Here is a 20,697-nt window from a genome sequence, read left to right as displayed (position 1 = left end):
ATGAAAGAGGGAATACCTATTATGCTGTATTAATAAAACAAATGAAACACTAATCTCAAAGGTAGCGGGGATGGCAGAAGTAACGGCAACAGTCATCATGATATTGAAATACGGATGTAATAATGTAATGTGCAAGCGTGAGGAGTCGTGGAGGTACAGGAAGGTGATCAGAGGCATCAGAGACCAAGGGTGAGGCTGTGTTTGTGCCATTAGTGTGGCTCCTGGACCCCCTCCCCGCCCCCCAGGCTGGGCCACCCCCGGGGGCTGAGCCCCGCTCCCCGGACAACTCACCTGAGGGCCTGCACGAGGTTAAGGTTGGCAAACTCGTGGCAGTCCACAAAGGCCTGGAGGACCTGCAGGTTGAAGGGATCCCTGGAGAGGGCAGGAAGGAGGGCACACGCACTTGGGAACTTGTGGGCACCCACCTCCCGGAGGGGATTGAGGTGGGGGAGGGAGAGGAGGGGAGCCGTGTCCTCCTTCCAGATCCAGCCACCTTCTGCTCTGCTCACCTCTGTCTAAGCCCACATCATCCCCCCCACACCCTCATGGGGTGTTCACCTGGGAGGGGAGCTCTGGCTTCAGAACAGCCTGCTCTGGGTCAAGTCCTTCCTCTGCCACTTCCTGCCTGGATGACCCTACTTAAGCCACTGGGCTTCCCAAGCCCCAGTGTCCCCATCTGTAAAATAGAGAGAACCGTGCCTACTCCTATTTCTTCCCTCTTCCCAGCTCAAAACTGGAAGCTCTGCCCTTTTTGCCATCTGCATCCTCTGCTCTCTTAGGAGAAGGAACATGTTCACCGGGGAACCTGGGAGAAACGTTGCTGGTCTAGCTCCCCCCCTTGTCACTTATAGCCCACCTGCCACCCCCAACAGCCAGAGGGGTCCTTTCTCACCACTCCTCTGCCCTGAAACTTCCCACGGAGCTCCGCCATGTCACCTCCTACTTCTTTTCTCCCTTGGTCTCTTCTAATGTCACCAGCCTGCTATTCCTTGAACATGCTTCTGCCCCAGGACCTTGGCACGTGCTCTTCCCTTTGTCTGGAATGCTCCTCCCCCAGAGGTCTTCACTGCTCACCCTCTTTAAGTGTCAAGCATCAATTTCTCCATGAGACACTTCCTTAACAAGACTCTTGCCATCCACAGTATCTGACGTCACAGCCCTTGACCTGTGTTCTCAGTGGTTCTCATCTCCCTTCCCTGCTTTATTTGCATTCCAAAGAACTTATAATTTTCTAACATATTTTACGTATTTTGGGATCTGTCTTTTGTGCAAGAATGTATCTCCCTAAGGACAGGATTCTTGTTTGTCTTGTTCACTAGGCTAAATCCAGCAATTTGACACTGCCTGGCACATGGTAAATACTAAAACATATCTATTTATTGAACAAATGAGTGAATGAAGGAAGGAAGGAAGCCAGGCTATGTTCAGAAGTTGGAGAGAAGTGATCAGTTAGCCCTTTCAAGCCCAAGAGTCATGACTTCCCTAACATAATTCACTTGCTCGTTTACCTGCCCACATACGCACACACCTATGCACACCTGCACACCCACATTCCCTATCTCCCTAAGTCCACACTCCACCTTACCTCTCCCCCAGGTAGGTGCCAATGGCTGTCTTGTTGAGGCCCTCGCCCTTGTACAGGAACTGGGCGATGTCCTGGACATTGGGGGTCAGCAATTTGTGCTCAGTGAGATACTGGATGCCCTAAAGGGGGTACACAGAACCCATGATCAGCCCCGACACAGTCGCCAGTGGGAGAGGAGGAAGGGAAGGGGATGGCCTGAGGCCAGACTGCAAGACAGGTGGTGGGGCATTGGGGCCTGGCATTCTGCCATAGGCACAGACTGTTCTGGGAAGTTCTGTCCTTCCTTAAGAGAAGCTGTCTTTAGCAGGTGGTGAGTCTGCCATCCCTGGAGGCATACAAAGAGAGATAGCATTCCTGCAATGAACCAGGTTCACGCCATGGGCTCCTCAGGTTCCCTGCAGTCTGAACACTTGGATTATAGTCTTCAATGATTCTGTGAATTTATAACTTTTAAGATTCCATGATTCAGACTTTCCTTTTGTCCCCTTAAAACCCATTTATTTAAAAATAGTGTTTCATTTTTTTCCTCACAAGTAATTTATATTCATTGTATAAAAATTGGAAAAAACCAGCTAAATCAAAAGAAGAGGAAATTGCCAAGTCCCACCACTCAGAGGGAGACAGTGTCCATTGTGGTGCCTTTCCTTCCCTTCCTACATGAAACTGCTTTTTCTGATCTGACGATGTCACACACACCTCTTCCCCCACCCACCAGCACTCAGAATCTGTCCTTCTAATTTGGGGAGTTTAAAGGGTCCGTCTTTGGTTTTCCAAGAGGGCTCCTCCATGTCCCTGTTCGTGTTGGGGAAGAGTTTGCTGGAAGATGGGGGAGCAGGTTGTGGGGAGGCTCTCACTGACCAGCAGAGGGTCATGGGATTCCCTCGGGGGCCCCTCCCTGTGCTCTGGTGGGAGGATGAGTTAGTGCGCTTGTGTGCGCGTGTACACGTGTGTGTGTGTGTGTGTGTGTGTGTTGCGTGTGGACGGGGCTGGGGTCAGATTCCTGTGGCTGCAGAAGGCACACGGGTGTGTGACACTGTGAGCCTGTGTCCCTGTGATGGGGAAGAGGCAGCCTCCTCAGGGTGAGCAGGAAATTTCCAGGGACGCCTGGGCTGCCCTGACCCCACCTCTGCCTGTCAGCCTGTGGCTTCCTCCCGCCTTTGTTCAAGCAGGAAGGGAACCCTCTGCCACCTAGCTGGGTGAGAGGTGGGGCTGAGGTTGCTTGGAGGTTGGGCAGTGGAGTGGGGAAGGGCGGGGGAGGGGTGAGAATGTGGCTGGTCCCTGAGCCCTGAGTTTCCACCGAGAGGCTGGAAGACACTTCTAGAAACTGAGCCCCGAGATCTAAGGGCCCCACTGTCCAAAGCCCGTCTCACAAAGGAGGAAGCAGCAGGGTCCAGGTCCGTGGACCTCATGCAAGGTCCCCACATCCTCCACCATGGCTCCCCCCTCATGTTATGCTGTGGGGTGACAGACCCCTTCAGCCTCGATGGGCCGTGGGATGCTGGGCAAGGTGCTGAGCTCTGCTGGGCCTCAGTTTCCTCCTCTACGGTGGGTAATTGTCAGTTGAGGGGAACAAGAGGACGTTGCGAAGGTGTCTGGCGTACAGCTCCCCCGGCCCTGTGACCACCTGAGCCCCCCACAAATGCCTACCTTCACCGGGTCCATGTTGAACTTCTTACGCCCGATGCATAGCTCCTTCTCTTTCTGGGCCAACCGGCTGTAGACACAAAGGATGTCAGTCGGGACCACCCCGGTCCCCCAGGGCCGCCCTTCCAAGCCCCAAGGATGCTTTGCTCACTAGAGCCTATATTCCCCAAGAGCCTCCAGTGGGGTTCTCACACCCTGCCTGGAGTCACCTGGGAGAGCGAGAGAAACGCAGGGTCTGGGCCCCTTTCAGAGCTGCTAAAGGAGATTCTCCCGATGGGCCCAGCATCAGCATTTTAACCATCTCTGGAGCCATGGACTTGGGAGCCCAGAGTTGCTCCAGGGAGAGCGTTGGCGGCGGGTGCGGGGGCTGTGCTCAAAGTGGGGGCAGGACAGCAGGGAGGCTGGAGGTGAGGGCACAGGCTGGAGCCAGACTCCTGGTGCAAATCCCACCACTATTTTGTTGGCTGAGCCACAGAAGCTGAATCACTTTATTTCTGGGACTCAGTTTTCTCAACTGTAAAATGGGGATGACACCATCACCTGCCTCCCAGCACTGTGGAGAGGGGGAAATGTTTAAAATAGCTCAGGGGTAGGTGCTCTGTGAATGGGATGCTATTGTTGGAGCTGGAACAGGGTGCCTGTGTGCGCCCATGCTTGTCCGTGTGACTTGTGCGTGGGTCTAGAACGGTGACTAGAGGCATCAGAGACCAAGGGATGGCGGGGGCAGGGTGGGGATTTCCTGGGACACAGATGTCGGAGTCCCTGCCTGAGGCCTTAGGGGATTATATAGGGACCAACACTCTCAATCTCTCTCTCTCTCTCTCAGACAGAGCATGAACAGTGGGGGTGGGGGCAGAATGGGCAGAGGGAGAGGGAGAGGGAGATGCAAACTCCCCACTGATCAGGGAGCCCCAAACTGGGGCTCGATCCCTGGATTCTGGGATCATGTCCTGAGCTGAAGGCAAACGCTTAACAGACTGAGCCACCCAGGCGGCCTGGAACCAAGATTCTTATTCACCACAAGTGGCGAAACTGAGGCCCAGGGAGGGGCAGGGACCAGACCCAGGTCACAGAGCCGGGGAGGGGGTGGTCTTCCCATAGGAGGTACAGGTGGATGACACCCTGTGGGAAGGGGGAGGTGGGCCAGCCTTGGCCTTGCCCTTGCCCTGGCCAGGCTCTGGTACTTGTGAGGTCCTTGGTTCCTGGTCCTCCTCCTTGGGGCTGAACTCTCCTTCTCCCGGCCCATCCCATGATGCTCCTGGCCAGCGACAGATCTGGGGCTGGGTCAGGGTAGGTTGGGGAGACTTTGGGTGGAGGGGTTGAGGGTAAGGGTGTCTCTCAAGAGAGGTCAGCTAGAAGTTAGGACCAGACCACACCACACGATGGAGTCTAGGGTCCTCCCTGTTTCTATCTCACCTCCACTGTCTCTTCCTCCATGCAGATGCCCTGATTTCACAAGGACCCCAGACCCAGGCATGGCCCCTGCTCCCTCATGCTCATTCCTGGGGAGTGACATCCTTGGGAAGCCACCCCGGCAGCTTCTCAGTGTCCCCTGGCCCGGCCCCTCACCTCTCCTCCGCGGTCTCGAAGCAGTCAATCTGGGCAAACACATCTGCGATCTCATCTTTCAGTTTCTGTGGGGTGGCAGGAGGTGTGACAGGGTGCAAAGTCAGGGACGGAGGCTGGGATGGAAAAAGATTCCTGAACCCCCTCCCCCCACAACCACTTTCACCCCTGGTATGACCCCTGACTCCACTGAGCTGCCACTGAGGGTCCCTACCCCTGACCAGGTCCCTTTCCCAGATGCTTCTTATCCTCACAATCCCAAGCCAACCTATTTCCTGTTGATGCCCAATTCCCCAAGGGCTCCTGTCTTGGGGGAGGCAGTCCCGTTCCCATCCTTCACCCTGTTCTATTTCCAGCCTGCCCATCTCCCCTCTGCAGCTGTGGCATCTCCTGTCTTTTAGCCAAGCCTACCCGACAAGCCCTCCTCCACCCAGCTGCCAGCTTCCCGAAGGACAACTTGGCACCTAGCTTTCCCCAACACCTTTTGTGGCTCCCTACTGCCTCCCAGCCATGAAGCGTGAATTCCCACCCTAGGACCAGGCCCCGAGTCCTCTCTGGCTTCCATCACCTGTCCATTGACTTTGTCATTTGCCCTTGACTCTGTGCCTACTATGGGCCAGGAGTTATGGGTACACCAGGGTACCAGAAAGTGCAGGCCGTCTTCTCAAGGACCTAGTAATCCTAGTGGAATTTATAGCAGAGGACACTGAGGTGCAGAGAGGTGATGTGACATGTCTAAGTCCTGATTCCCAGTCTGTGCTTTCCCCACTCCCCTCTGGCCTTTTTCATCTTGATCCTGCAGGACGAACCCGGGGGTAGAGGACCCCCCTAATTAATGTAATGAGAAGGAGGTGCCACGAGGAGAGCTTGGGAGAGTCCCAGGCTGTGGGAACTGTGAGTGCAAAGGCCCAGGGGCAGGACGGAGCCTGGCACATTCCAGGAACAGAACCAGGGCCTGCCTCAGAAGTAGCCTAAAATCAGATGAGTGAATGAGTAAACGGTTCATTGGCGAGTGCCAGGCACACACTGGTGTTACCTTGATGAAATGGTTTTAAGTTTTAGAGGGGCTGAAATTGAGGCTCAGCGTGGAGATGAGGCCTGATGGGAGCCACATGGATGGGAGTAGAGCCTGCCGTCCCATGAAGTGTAGGAGAGCACTGGTCGGGGCACGGCACACAGCAAGTGCTTTGCTGATTGTCCCCTCTTTCCTCCCCCACGCTCCTGCCTCCCTCTGGGTCCTGGCAGCTGGGGACTGGCAGTGGGGAGACCCTCTGGGATTCTGGCCACCCCACTCCTGGGGGCCAGGGCCAAGGCCATGCGTGGGCTGGAGTCCAGCCCCGCCGTCTGACCAGGCTGAGGTCAGGTGTGAGTGGGGAGGTGTGTGAGTGTGTGCGAGGGTTTGCTTGTGGGCGAGTGGGCTTGGAGGGTGTGTCAGCACGAGCATGTGTGTGGATGTGTGCATGCACGTGTGTGAGTGTGAGTGTGCACACACCTGGATGTCTTCCAGAAGCTGCTTTCGGTGCCACTTGATCTGCTGCAGCTCCTGGGTCTCCCCGCTGCTCAACTCTGCTGGGTCTGGACAGAGAAGAACCAGCGGTCACTGGCCCATTCACCACCATCCCCTCCATCACCCCGCTCAGCCACACAGGCTAGCTCTTGCTTCCCCAGGGCCCTCTATCTTCCAGAAACCCTTGGCTTGTTTGCCCTCGTCACTCAGGGCTTTAGCCCTGATGTCACCTCCTCCAGGAGGCCTTCCCTGACTACACACTCTAAAGCAGTGACTACACACTCCACCTTCCCTTCCAACCCAGCTTTGTACCCTCTTGGTACAGACTCCCTGAAGTCATTTTGTTGATCTGCATGTTTTCTGTTCTGCTCATACTCCCAGCACCGGGAGAGCAGACACATCAAGAATTTTGCTCACTGTTGCATCCTCAGTCCCTAGAAAGAGCTAGACACATAGCAGGTACTCAGAACACTTGCCGAATACCTTTGTCCTTCCTCGGAACTTTCATTTACTCCTTTCCCGTATCCTGGGTTTATCACTCAACCCCTTACTTATTTGTGCAACCAGGAAGTGGTGTATCCTTTTGCCTCACATGCTATTGGCCAGAAGCAGTCACATGACCACACCTAGCCACAAGGGAAGCTGGGAAATGAGTCTTTAGTGTGGCAGTCCTGACGCCCTTGCTATGTAAGATGGGGCGACTGGGTTTTGGGGGACAATTCACAGTCCTTGTTCTAGACACCGAGGCTCAGAGAGATGAGGTGACCTGGCCACAATTCCATGGGGACAAGCCGCTGAGCCAGAGTGGGACTTGGATTGGGCTGGCTACAAAGCCTGAGTTCCTTCCCCCTCACCTGGAAATGAATGAAGGGAGACCCGTGTGTGCTGGTATTCTGTGCCAGGTGCCACATCGGCCTCAGCAGCCCCCCCAACATGTTGTGTGTCCTGTTCCATCCACAGCACTTGCCTTGTCAAAATCTCCACAGGCTCCTCATTATTCAGAGAGAAAAGTTCTCATCCTGGTCCTGGCCTCTCCTGCCAGCCTTATTTCCCACTATTCTCAGTAAGAGTCTGGCAGTCCCGCCTGCCAGCTCCTCACTGTCCCCAACCTGTCTCTCAGTCTTACTTCCCCACTTTTGCCCATGAAGCTCCTCCACCCTGGGCTGCCATTTCCTGTCCTCCTGCACATACACTCCCGGACTCTTTTAGGGAACCTGGTCAATTTTCTTTTCTTTTCTTTCCTTTCCTTTCTTTTCTTTCTTTCTATTTTTTTTTGGGGGGGCCACCTTTCTTTAAGGTTTTGCAAGGATAGTCATTATATCTCCCAAATGAAAGCAGAGAGAATATTTTAAAATTTTTTAAACATTCAATGAACATACTGTGTATGATTAGTTTCAGAGGTAGAGCTCAGTGATTCATCAGTTGCATAGAACACCCAGAGCTCATTACATCATGTGCCCTTCTTAATGCCCATCACCCAGTTACCCCATCTCCCAACACCCTCCCCTCCAGCAACCCTTAGTCTGTTTCCTATTGTTCAGAGTTTCTTATGGTTTATCGCCCTTTCTAGTTTCACCTTGTTCTATTTTTCCCTCCCTTCCTCTGTGCTCCTCTGTTTTGTTTCTTAAATTCCGCATACGAGTGAAATAATATGAGAATCGTCTTTTTCTGATGGACTTATTTTGCCTAGCATAACACCCTCTAGTTCTGTCCACATCATTGCAAATGGCAAGATTTCATTTTTTTAATGGCTGAGTAATATTCCATTGTATATATATCCCACATCTTTATCCATTCATCTATCAAAGGACATCTGGGCTCTCTCCATAGTTTGGCAAGCAGAGAGAATATTAAGGGCTCCCTTTCCTTATCTCTCCCTCCCATTGAATGAGCAGGCATCTTTAACTTTGAGATGGCAACTGGGTACTGGGATGGGGAGGCACCAAGCAAGTAGTCAATATAGGGCAAGTGTCCAACACATGTATAATGGGTGCTACATTGTGCCATCTGCTCCCCGCTGCAGGACCAAGGCACCTATTTTCTCAGTGGCTGGGGGTGTGGTGGGGGCATAGCCTGTTGCTGTCCTAGCTGAGTTCCTCTCCAGGAGCCCAACTCAGCCAAATGGAGCTGCCCCTCCCAAGGGACAGCCACTGCATTAAAAAGCCAAGACCTTTTGCCTAGTTTCTGGACCTGAACCAGTATTCAGACCTAGACTCTGCTGACTGAGGAGAAGGTCCCCAGAAGAAAGGGTCCTACAATGCTGGGTCAATTACATATGATAATAATACATTGATAATGACTGCCCTTCATAAGTGGTTCCTTCAGTGAACAGAGGGCTCCAGTAAGCTCCATGGACAGGTCACCCAGGTCCCCGTGTCACCGACTGTGGTTGCACCAGGTCCCTCAGCTCACACTATGTCTGCTTGGGTGGGTCCCTTGTGATCTTTCTGGCAATGGAGCAAAACACCTGAACTTGGTTCCAGAATGGGTGGCTTAGTGTTTGGGAACCCGTAAAAACTAGATAGCTGTTGAACTATATAGCCCTGCTCAAAGGTGTCCCGGAGAGACAGTGTGAGAAGTCCTCCCAGCAGGCAGAAGCGCGGAAGGGCTCCTGGTTATTGGTTTCATGGGCAAAGAGCAGGGGCGTGAAGCAGGAATACACGTGCATATAGGGTGTGAAAATTCCTAAGAGGAAATCTAGACTGGAGTCAGGAGGCCAGCAGGGGGAGCTCTCACCCCCTCCTCAATTGCAGACCCCACTGGAGGAGACACACCTTGCAAGTGGGAAAGATTTTAGCTCCTCCTTTACTCTCCCAGCAGGAGGAAGGAGGCTTTTCTTTTCCCTTAGCAACAGCCCAGTGGTTGAGAAAGTTGCAACTCAGTGATGAAAAGCCACCTGCTCTTGAGCTCCCAGGTAACTGGGGATTAATCTTCCAACTCCCCTCTCCTCTATAAAAGAGCTTCCTGTCCTTTGTTCTGTAGACTTCCCCAGGGTTTGGCCCTAGCTCATGTGTCCTGGATTGTAGTTCTATACTATTCTGGAATAAATCCATCTTTGCTCGTTAAGTAACTGGCAGTTTTATTTCTTAAGGTTAACAATGACCAGGAGAGGATGGCTTGGTCTGAGGCTGGAAAGAGGGAAGATTGGAAGATTGGGAACAGAGAGGTCTGAGGAAGAGAAGTGGATGGTCCCCTAGGAGTGGACACGGAGGGTGAGGATTTTTTTTTTTTTTTAAGATTTTATTTATTTATTTGAGAGAGAGAGAGAGAGAAAGAGTGCAAGTAGGGGATGGAAGGGCAGAGAGAGGGAGACGGAACATCAAGTAGACTCCCCACAGAGTATGAGCCTAATGCGGGGCTTGATCCCCTAACCCTGAGATCATGATCTGAGCCACCGGACTGAGCCAACCAGGTGCCCCGAGGGTGAGGACTTTTGCGAGACACACTAATGCTCCCTGGCAACCATCCAGCACAGGAGAAAGCCTGCACCACCAAGAAGACAGCATGATTGGCCAGTGACGTCTGCTTGTCTCTGACAGGCCAACCCCATGCTGGTACAACTGTCCGTGGGTGACACTGCCATGGAGCCTGGGCAGAGGCTGCGTCTAGAGCCACTGACCCAGGCTTCCCCAGCTCCTGCCACTGCTGCATGTCCCAAGGGTTTCCCGGGAAGGCCAACCAGCAACTTGGCGACAAGTTGAGAACGTCGGATCCTTTCTACTCTCAAAGGCCAGCGATCTGTCTTGACCGAAAGCCACACATGCCCTGGTCACACAGTGGCCCTTCATTCCCACGGATGCTCTGTCCGGGCCCCTTTCTGGAGGCTTCCAGACTATTTGATCGGCCCACTCACTCCGAGTACCGCCCGACATCACACTGGATCAAAGGATTCTCTTTTCAGTGAAGCAGGTGTGGGAGGTGCGTATGGCCCGGGGCCCACTGGTCCTCTCCACCACTTCACCACCAGCAGCTGCCGGCCTGATGGAACAATGGCACGGCTTCTCAAAGGTGCAGCTGAGGTGTCAGCCCGGAGCCTACATCCTGCTTGGATAGGTACTGTCCACCTGGATGTGCCGTTAGAAGGTGCTCTGTCCCCAAGTCACTGACATGGCTCCAGGCCCAAGGAGGAGGAGTGACTCCACGTACCCTTCTCCTGGTGACCCCCACGGGGAGTCTTCCTTTCCATCCTTGCTACTCTGAGCTCCACAGGCCTAGAGACCCTGGTTTCCAGAGAGGAGGTGGGAGGTGGCCCTTATACCAGGGGACAAAGCAAGCGTCCCATTAACCTTCAGCTCAAAACACCTACTGTAGGCCAGCAGCTCTGTATAAATTATGCCTTTTAATCCTTAGAGCCCCTGGAAGAGGCCAGGCCCCCAGGAGGCACGTTGACACACAGCTCCTTCTCTGGTCCTCAAGTTTCCCCACCCCCATGCCCTGTGCATCTCCTTTGTTCCCACGGCCCCACCCCACCCCATGCAGACCATAGGCTCTGCCCTGGATAACGGTAGGACCTCCCTGTGTCTCCCTGCCTCCACTCTGCACCTGCAATCCAGTCTCCTACAGCATCCCCGTGTCCTGGAGAGAAGACCCGGCAGAAGAATCTGCCCAGGCCCACCAGTCCCACACACATGCCCCCAGTCCCCGGCTCACACTGCGCTGTCCCTGACCCGGATGTCCTTGGCTTGCTTCCACGTGCGCCTTCCCCACGGACCTGTGTGCTGGCTTTTCCCCACACCAGCAATGCCTTTCCTTCTCCCCTCTGCCTGGCAGCTCCCACTCATCCTCTCCTCTCTCAGGTGCCCTCCTGTGTGGTGTCTGTTCCTCCTGTCCCCACAGCAGTTCCGGGATCTGTGTGGACCACTCTGAGGTCTTGCTCAATAAACAAGCGGAGCCATCTGTTGGGGGGCGGCACGCTGCGGGGGCACCTACCACGTGCCAGACCCTGTGGGCTCTGGGCTCTCACTGTCCTCTATCCCACTGGGTCCCCATGACAGCTCTGGAGGAAGGTCTGTCTGCTTTCACTCTATAGATGAGACGCCTGGGGCTCAGAGAGGTCCAGTGACCCGCTCGAGGAGACACAGCTGGAAGATGGTCACACCCAGGCCCGGCTGGGACTTCGAGGCCACCGCCTTGATCTGGGTCCTCTGACGCCAGATATTTTCATGCAAATCATCAAAACCCCAGTTGACCCCAGCCCCAGCGGTTCCGACCTGGAAATGCTGACCATGACGACTTGTTCGAGAATGAAGGCCAGATGCTCAGAGATGCTCACACTTTGTTCCTCTTTCCCCTTCTGGGAGGGCTGAGACAGAAGGCCAGCCAACTTCCTCGAGCTGGGGAGACTGAGGCACAGGTGTGGGTGGAAAGTTCTCGGGATGGTGGGATGGCCTGAGGGGGGGTATTTTGCATTTTTTCCTCACAGAGCCTCTTCTGTGGTTTGACAGGCAAGCTCCTGGATTCTCTCCGTCCCCTATCCCCTCCTGGCAGGATTCTGACCCCAACAGGATTCCGACGCCTGTGCTGTCCCAACGGCCACGGGAAGCACCCGACCTTCCAACCCTTCAGGTCTGTGTTTCAAAGCGGGGACTTCTCTGCATTTCAGAGCTGAGGGCACAGATATTTCAGGGAGGGTGACAAGGACACAGAACGAGAGCCCTGATGCTGGAGTTTCAAACACCGGAGCAGCTCATGGGAGGTACAATTTGCTAACAGTAGTAATAAAACAAACAGATAATAAAAGGAGGACCATAGCCATCACCGCGACCTCTGTTGGCTCCTCCCTTGGCTCTGAGTTTCATACCTCCCAAGGGCTGCCCGTGGACGATGGGCCTCACCCATGCTGCAGGCTGGGGCCGCCCTCTGCGCCCGCACCTAGGCCAGCTGGGGGTGCCCCGGTGCCCACCCCGACCCGCTCCCCAGCTCCTCCCAACTTCCCCTTTGTCCTTCCTCTTTCCCATCATATTTTTAGAAATCGTTCTGCTTGCAGACCCGCTTCCAGGACAGCTGGCCTTGCTTCCCCTTTCCAGGGCAAGAGGAGGGTGCGATCCTGGGGCCCCCGAGGGCAGAGGCTTCTCAGAGTCTCGGCGTGAGGGGCACTGGGGCAGAAGGGGGTGTCCGGTGGTGCTGCTCCCCGGCCCAGCCCCCGAGGCTTTGTGGGTGTCATGTGGCTTCCTCCCCACCCCCCGAGACAAGCTGTGTCTATTTTTAATTGCACCCGGCCTCCCTGCACCAGCCCAAAGGTGCTGTCTTTGGTCACGTAGAGGCTTTGGCTGCCTGGACCTCTCGCCTTCCCAGCAGATCCTGGGGGAGGGGGACTGATCTGCTTCTGGGCAGAACACAGGGCATGGGGGGAAGCTGTCCTGGGGGACCTTGGCCACCATCCTGTCAATGGTGCAGACAGGAAACTGGAGCCCACCGAAGGAAAAGGCCATCACAACTGCCGGCAGGTGGGTGCAGAGCTGGACCCAAGCTGGGTGGGGCTGACCCCCAATCCCTACTAATTCACTTTCCCAGCTCAGGCCGGGGTGGGGACGGTGTCCACTGACAGATGATGAATCTGAGCTCGGAGAGGGGAAGTCATCCGGTTGTGGAGGGGCATTGATTAAGACCCACTCTGGGTAAGGGAGGATGACCTTCCTTCCCTCCCTCTGCCTCCTCCAGGAAGTTTTCCCAGATATACCCACTCCCAGGTGGAAGGAATCGCTTCCTCATCTGCCTTGGGTCATTGAACTGCAGGATCTGTCCCCCTCCTCCCCCACATCCTGGATCAGCAGCTTCCCCACGGCCGGTCACTGTCCCTAGCACTGCCCAGCACAGGCCCTGCACACGGGAGGACTGCTGATGGCGTGAATGAGTGAATGAACGAAGAGTCCATGGAGATCTCAAACCCGTCAGCACGCCACCTGCCCTGACTTTACTCAATCCACTCCCCACCCAGGGCCAGCCTCAAGAGAGCAGCTTCTGGCCTCCCTCCTCTCACAGCCCAGGCTAAATGGTGGCTCTGTCTCCTCTCAGGGTCCTGTCCCTGCTCTGGCCGCCTGACTTCGAGCAAGTCAGCCCTCCCCTCCAGTTCATGTCCCGGAGCCTCCGTTTCCCCTTAGAGAGACAGCCATCCCCATTCTGAAGGATCTCAGTCTGTGAAGCCCCAAAAGAACAAAGTGTTAAAGGTGGGAAGACGGGTCGGGTGTGCGGGCGTGACCTCCCTGCCTCTGATGGCCTCCTATCTGCTGAGTGACCTGGAGCCCCACGCCTTCTCCCTGTGTCCCCGCTTATCTTCTAGGCACGACCTAAGACGTATGCCCAGGAGCCTGTCCAGTCTGTGAGCCATATGCCACCCAAAGCCCAAGGACTGTTGAAAGGGATGTGTGGTTCTCTCACTGTGTTCCCCAGAGCCCGCGGGAGGCCCAGTGGGCGGGGTCAGGCCCCGCTCTGTTAGGTTTTGTTTGAAGAAAAATGGTTCTATTGCTCACAGGGTAGATGTCCTCTGAACCCAGGGACTGGACAGCTCCTGGCAGCCCTCATCCTCCGGACTTCCAGGCAGTGCTGGGGCTGGGGTATTCTGAGTACAGGGCACGGACACTTTGTCCCGTTCCTTCTCCCTGCCTTGCAGAAACCCAGCACCACTTGTCGTCTCCCCCACTGACTGTGCAGACTGTGCCTCTCCTCTTCCCCCCTGATGCACGTTCCTGCTCACTGGGGAGGGTCTCAGCCAGGGTTCTCTGCGGCTCCTCCCCAGGCCCCCTTCAGCGGCGCTCTATGCGGTGGTCTCAGCCTCCCCAAAGGCTGTCCTTACCCCCAACCGCTAAAGGCCAAACAGGAGCTTTAATGCCCTTGTGCTGCCCAGAAAGCCATTGTCACCAATGCCATCATCTGCAACTTGAGCAATCTTTCTTTCACTGACGGCTCCTTCCCCCTGGAATATTCCTTCCCCAGAAACCGATATGGGTCACTCCTTCCTTCCTCCAGGTCTCTGCCCAAATGCTATGTCCTCCTGTCCTTCTCGACCACCTTCTCCCATCGTCCTTCCCCTACTTGGCTCTTCCTTCTCTTGCTTGTCACCTCCTGACATATTCCATAAATACCTTTACTGTCTGTCTGCCCCCCTACAGCGTGAGCTCAGGCAGGCAGGGACCCGGCCTGCTTTGTTCACCCGATCCCCAGCTCCTGGAGCACAGCTGGGCAGCCAGCCTGAGCTCATAAACATTTGTGGCTTGCTTCTGAATTTCCCACCTATCTTAGATCTATTTCTATATCAATTCCTTCCAGGATCCTGTGAAAGCGGGCACGATTGTCCCCATCTTACAGAGGAGGAAACTGAGGCCCAGAGAGGTTGGCCCCAGGTGCTTACCTGGGTGGCACAGGTCCATTCTGAGGCCCTGGGGAGGGGTGGCCCGTGCTGCTGCTGCCTGCTGACCCAGCTGCCGTTGGAGCTGGCCGGGCAGAGATGTGTCACCTCGGCTAACAGCAGGCCCCTTCCGGGAGGCCCCGCCCAGCGCCGGGTGGGGAGGAAGTCAGTCCTGTCTGCTAGGATCTGGTCTGTAGGCTCTTGACGCAGCAGCACTTCCTAAAACCAGCCGAGTTTCGTGTTGCTGGGACTCTTTGCATTTTTGGGTGTGGGCAAGGGAGATTTAGAGACAGCAGAGACAAAGGGAGGGGTTGGGGGATAAAAAGAGAAAGTGAGAGAGACAGACGACACACACACACATACACGCGTGCGCACACATGCGCACATCGTGGCTGCTGACTGTTGGGGGACACAGTCTTCTCCAGGGGAACAATGGGCCGTTTACTTAGCAACCTCCCCAGATAGAAGCTGAAGGGTCACCTTTGGACAGCTGAGCCCCCCAGATTCTATTCTACAGGCTCTCTTTTGTCTCCTCTCCCTTGGGAAAAGGAAAATGGATTCAGAGCCAGGAAGGGCTTTGCTTCCCCTCAAGGACACGTCTGGCTTTTTCCTGTCTAGTGACCAGCTGGCTGTAGGTTTACTTTCCCTCTTCCCTCAGGCTGATAGGAAACTCAAAGTCAAATCTGAGGCTCTTTTACAGCTGTTCGACTGTAGCATATGGACTTTGGGGCCAGACTCAGCTATGTGACTCTCAGCTTGGCCACTTGGGACCGGTGAGGACTTGGGCAAGGTTACTTATCTGCCATGAGCCTCAGTTTACTTCCCTGTAAAGGGGGAATAAAAATCCTCACCTCGGGGTTATAGAAAAGATGGTGGGAGAGACTGTGCATAAGACACTTGGGACAGAGTGGGTACTCCGTGAGCATGGTCTCCTTTCCCTTTCAGTTTTCTTTTCCTTTCTGGTTAAAATTCCCAACTTTATTTCTTGTGCCTTTTCTGGCAGGTTGATCCAATTTCTTGATGGAACAAAGTTTGTGTGAAGAAATTTTCTATAAAATAAATGCTCACATGGTGTAACTTTGTGGCACCCATAGATTCATTCATCTGTTTCCCTATGAGGCTGGAGGCCCCATGAGGACAAGGTCACCTCCATGTCTCTGTGTCTGGTAAGAGCAATGAATGAACAGATGAATGAATGAATGAAAAGAACATGGGGGAGACAGTGTGGTTGATGCCAAAGTTGGCTACCCTTTCTACCCTTCCCTGTGTGCACCCCCCTCTGCATGGCTACTTTGCATGTGACACTCCTCCCGTCATGGGGTGGGGTCTGTTTCTCTTTCCCTTGAATCGGGGCTGTGTCTCTTTCTGGCCACCTGCCTGCCTGGCTGCCATGGGAACCAGCCTGGGCTAGCTCCTGGAGGATGGGAGGCCAGGCTGAGAATGGCCCAGCTGTGCTGAGTGCTGTCTGGTTGCAGCCTCATGAGTGAGCCTGGCCAACACTAGGAGAAGGACCACTGAGTGGAGCCCAGCCCTCAGGGTTGTCCTGTAGCACTGTGAGAAATAACAATCGTTTGCTGTTCTGAGCCGCCAACTCTTGGGGTGGTTCGTTATGCAGCAAAAGCTCACTGATACAGGTGAGAACCAACGCCTTCATTTCATTGAGGTGGAAACCGAGGCTCATTTTTGGATATGCTTGACCAAGTTGGAACTTGAATTAGTGGCCTGCTCAGGACCAGACCCACCAGTCCTGTGTTCTCAAGACTCTTGGAACCAATCCCCCTACTGCCCTTGGGCTCATGCTTAACTCAAGGTCATTCTCAAAGAAACTTGTTGAAACGGTCTCCATAGGAAACTAGATTTTTCTCTCCATGTCTGGGTCTGAGACATGAAAACCCATTTCCTGGGTCACTTCAAAAACAGAAATGGGAAGGAAGGTGTCATTTCCCATGTAGAGGAGTTAACACAGCAGAACTGGGACTATGATCCATTACAAGGCCCACTTGCAAGTTTGGCCTTTGGCTGCTGTCTGGGAACTTGGGTTTCTGGAGGGTTCCTGCTGTTCCCTGAGAAGAGAGGCTCGCTGAACCTAAACTGTGCAAACACCGTGGGTTATGGCGAACACCTGCTTTCCTTCTGGGAGTCTGCAAGTTGGGTATATGTTGGGCAGAGGGTGCCTACATGACCAGCCCCCAGTAAAAACCTGGGAGGCTGAGTTTCTTCTGAGCCTCCCAGGTTGACGGCACCCCCCATGCATTTGCAAGCTTTGCTACTGGAGATTTAGTGTCTCCATTGCGAGAGGTTTCTTGGACCCTCATGCCAGCTTCCTGCAGACCTCACCCCAGGCACTTTTGCTGGGCTTGCTTTCTACCCTTTTGGTGTCATAGATCATAGCTGTAGGTAAGACTTTGTGCGGAGTTCTGTGAGTCCTCCAGGTGAATCACTGAAACTGATGGTGGTCTTGGGGACCCCTGAAATGTGTCCTAATGATGCAGCCAGCCCCAGTGGATGTACCTTGCCTTGGGACACAAGCTGGCATCTGGGGCTTCCCGTTCTGTCTGAAGGGCTGGCCGAATGGTTCAGTTATTATGACTGACTCATTCTCTAAGACTCAGCTCAGACACTACTTTCTCTGTGAAGTCTTCTGTGACTGCATCTCTCCATCCTCTGCCCCTCCAGCCCTGTTCATGTCTAACAGCTTGTATACAAGTAGTCTGGGAAGGAAGGACCCTCTCATTGTGGGTGGCAACGGGTTTGGTAGATTTAATAGGAGAGGAACCATGAAGCCCTGGATTCAAATCCCAAGTCAGCCCTGGCTAACTCTGTGAATTTCTCCCATCTGAGCCTGGTGTTTTTGTTTTTTGTTTTTTGTTTTGTTTTGTTTTGTTTTTAATTTTTTTTGGTCATCTGCAAAATGGGGACAGATAAAATTGTATTTCTTCATATGAAAGAGAAAACCCAATTAACAGTGGTTTAAAGAAATTAGAGGTATATTTATCTCTTATGAGAAAGAAGCCTGGGGTAGGTAATACAGGACTGTTTTCATAGAAGCCTGGGAATCAGGGATCCAGGCTCCCTCTAACTTTTTGCTTCTATCCTCAAGGTCTCCCCATGGCCCAAAGTGGCTGTGTGATCTACAGCTATTGTGCCTGAATTTCGGGTAGGAAGAAGGATGAAGATGGGAAGAGCTTCTTTAAAAGTCTTCTCCCTGAAGCTCTTTCTGGGCTGAGGTCAGTCCTTTTCCCTGAAACGGATCTCTGCTTCTTCCATGTGAACTATGTGGAGTCCATAGTTGGTTATGGGACAACACTCAGCAGTCTCCAGACATGGGATCTGGGAGGTCTTTAGACAACCTCCGCCACCAGCATTTATGGAGTGCTCACTACATGCCAGACACTGTGCTAGGTGCTTGCACATCCTTTCATTGAACCTTTTCCATAGCCCCATGAAGCGTATTACTATCCCTGTTTTACAGATGTGGAAGCTGAGTTCAGAGGGGTTAAGTTACTTGCTCAAGATCACCCAGCCAGGAAGAGGCAAGCTCAGATTCTGCATTGTCTGACTTCATTCTCACTCTAAACTTAGGCAAGCATCATTTCAAACATTTGGAAAGAAGTTTAATGACCTGCCCTGCCTTCGGGCAAAAAGTAGGAAGGGTCCAGGACTTGGATCCAACTGTAGTAAAACCGCGTAGGTGTTGCTTTCTGTGGCCCCAAAGCTCAGAATTCCTCACCTGTGGGACATAGCTGACTTGAGGACAAGAGAGCTGGAAAGAGCTTAGGGGTGGTCTAAATCAATGACCTCCTTTACATGTGGGTTAAGAGATCTGCAGAGAGAGGGTCTTAACAGAGTGGGTGGGACGTGGCAGGTAGAGGGTAGGGTGTGTGTCTGGGATGAATCATCTCTCAAGTCCCTCCCTTTCTTAATTTTATCTGATTTCTCATTCTTTCTTGTGACTTGGAACTAGAGGGAGCCTCAGCCTGGCAGATGGAGCACCCCTGAATCTTGGGACTATTGAGGCTCTGGGCTGTGAGACCCCAGCTGGACGTGGGGCTTTGGAAGGAGCTTTCCAAACATGCCTGATATCCCCCTGACCTTTCATTCCTTGTCCAGGTTTGGCCGCAAGACTTACTGGGACCCTGTAGCACAGAGGGACAGGAGGAAGCTGGATCTGGGGAATGGTCCATGGCTCAGTATGTCAAAGGCAGGGGTGGAGGTCAAGGGCAGCAGAACACACTTTGATGTCCAAGTTCATGTCTAGAAGTTGTCCCTAGCGAGATAATTGCACACATGTGGAAGAAGATGAGCCCATGAAGTCTCTTCCCAGCAACCCATTGGTGACAGGGAAATTTGGGAAGAGTCAAGCACTCATCAGGGACTGAATGGTTAATAAATTGTGCTGAGTCCAGATGATGGGCCTGTGTGAGTCATTGGAGAGAATAATAAGGATGTAAAATTCAAGCATCTTTTGGTTTTCAGTAAATGTAACTCAGTCTAGCTTAAACTGGGATTTTCTGGTTCAGTTTCTGGAGAGTCAGGGATGTGGATGACCTTGCAGATATAGACATCAGAGACTTAAGATGTCTCTCTCTCTCTCTCATTCTCTTGCCCATTCTTTCAGCCTGTCTGAGCTATTTCCTTCTAAGATGGGTTTTGTCCAGCCCAGCCACAAACAGTGCCAGGCGCACATCAGATCACCTTTGACTTTGGAAAGACATCTTACAAAAAAAAAAAAAAAAAAAAAAAATCCCAGGGAAAGTCTCTGATTGGCTAGACCTGCGTCACATGCCCATCTCTGGACCAATCCCTGTAATATCATAGGAGGAATGCCATGATTGGTCAGGACTGGGTCACATGCCCAGCCTCCCGGTAAGGAGGGAGGTGAGAGGGGGAGGGATAGTCCCACCGGAACTGCCAGAAGAAGGGCAGTTCCTTGAAGGAAGAAAAACTGGATAGAAAAGGCAACAAATGTCCACTCTTGCTATTTTCTGGGGTAAGTTTTGACTTTTTAGTTTCTCTTGTTTTTATGATACAAATGATCCTAGACTATACGGATTGCTATGGAACAACCTAGGGCTGAGTGTGGGAGTGTTTACCGATAGAATGGGGGTCAGCGGCAGACTCTGGAGCCAGGCTGCCTGGCTCTCACCGTGGTCTTGGGCAATTCATCCCCAGTTGCCTCATCTGCAAAATGGGCATAATAATAATGCCTACTTCATATCATTACTTTGAGAATGAAAGAAGTGAACCCATGTCAAGTGCGTTTGAGAGGTGGGTTGGCCTGTTGTAGGTTTTTGATAAATGTTAGCTGTTGTAGATGCCTAGAGAGAGGTTGTCAGCCTGACATGGGGCAGGATGGTAAGCTAAATGAGGGCACAACAGGGAATGGTGGGGCTTGTGGCAAAATGGAGAGATTTGTCCCATATGAAGTGGGTAGCTGGTCCTTAGGACCAGCCAACTGTTGCCTTGAAAAGATAAGAGACTGGGATGACCAGATCTCTGTTTTTCAAGGATCACTGGATTTATAAATTTGGGTGTGATATTAATAAACAATTAGTTTTTAAAAAAATTTACAAGGGGCGCCTGGGTGGCTCAGTGGGTTAAAGCCTCTGCCTTCTGCTCAGGTCATGATCCCAGGGTCCTGGGATAGAGCCCCACATTGGACTCTCTGCTCAGCAGGGAGCCTGCTTCTCCCTCTCTCTCTGCCTGCCTCTCTGCCTACTTGTGATCTCTGTCAAGTAAATAAATAAAAAAATCTTAAAAAAACTTTACAAAATACTGAGCTGGAGAGCAAGGTGAAAGCCAACCCAATGGGTATCTCTGACTCATGGCTTACCTGTCTGATTCCTTGGCTGCCAACACGTGATGGAGATATTCACCAAAACGTTAACAGATAGATTGTCTCTGGGTTGTGGGATTTAAGGTGGTTTGAACTTTCTGTGCATTTTCTGTGTTCGTCTGAGGCTTGAACTCAGATCCCAGCTCTAGCCAGGTGGCCCGGGGCACGTGACCTGACGCTGCGAGTCGGCTTCCTTACAGGCAAAGGGAAGATAA

General features: G+C 53.1%; 1 protein-coding gene across 2 annotated transcripts in view; it reads right to left on the bottom strand.

Annotated features, from left to right (window-relative positions):
* Window positions 1–14,841, bottom strand: part of CYTH4 (cytohesin 4) — a 29,041-nt gene extending 14,200 nt beyond the window's left edge. Inside the window, exons 1-6 of one of the 2 annotated variants that reach the window (XM_032836597.1) lie at window positions 14,650–14,840; window positions 6,288–6,370; window positions 4,799–4,863; window positions 3,233–3,299; window positions 1,586–1,704; window positions 292–372 (exon numbers count right to left, since the gene is read on the bottom strand). In XM_032836597.1, coding sequence (XP_032692488.1) covers window positions 292–372; window positions 1,586–1,704; window positions 3,233–3,299; window positions 4,799–4,863; window positions 6,288–6,370; window positions 14,650–14,668 — 434 coding nt within the window. In that variant the 5' untranslated portion in view covers window positions 14,669–14,840. Of the gene's footprint in view, window positions 1–291; window positions 373–1,585; window positions 1,705–3,232; window positions 3,300–4,798; window positions 4,864–6,287; window positions 6,371–14,649 lie in introns of both variants that reach the window. The other variant, XM_032836598.1, reaches the window with a different exon arrangement.
* Window positions 14,842–20,697: the final 5,856 nt, after the last annotated feature.

Source organism: Lontra canadensis, unplaced genomic scaffold (assembly GCF_010015895.1).
Source record: "Lontra canadensis isolate GAN:19392208 unplaced genomic scaffold, GSC_riverotter_1.0 scaffold93, whole genome shotgun sequence".
Classification (NCBI taxonomy): Eukaryota; Metazoa; Chordata; class Mammalia; order Carnivora; family Mustelidae; genus Lontra; species Lontra canadensis.
Note: the sequence above shows the minus strand (reverse complement) of the source record. Positions and strands in the feature narration are given on the sequence as shown.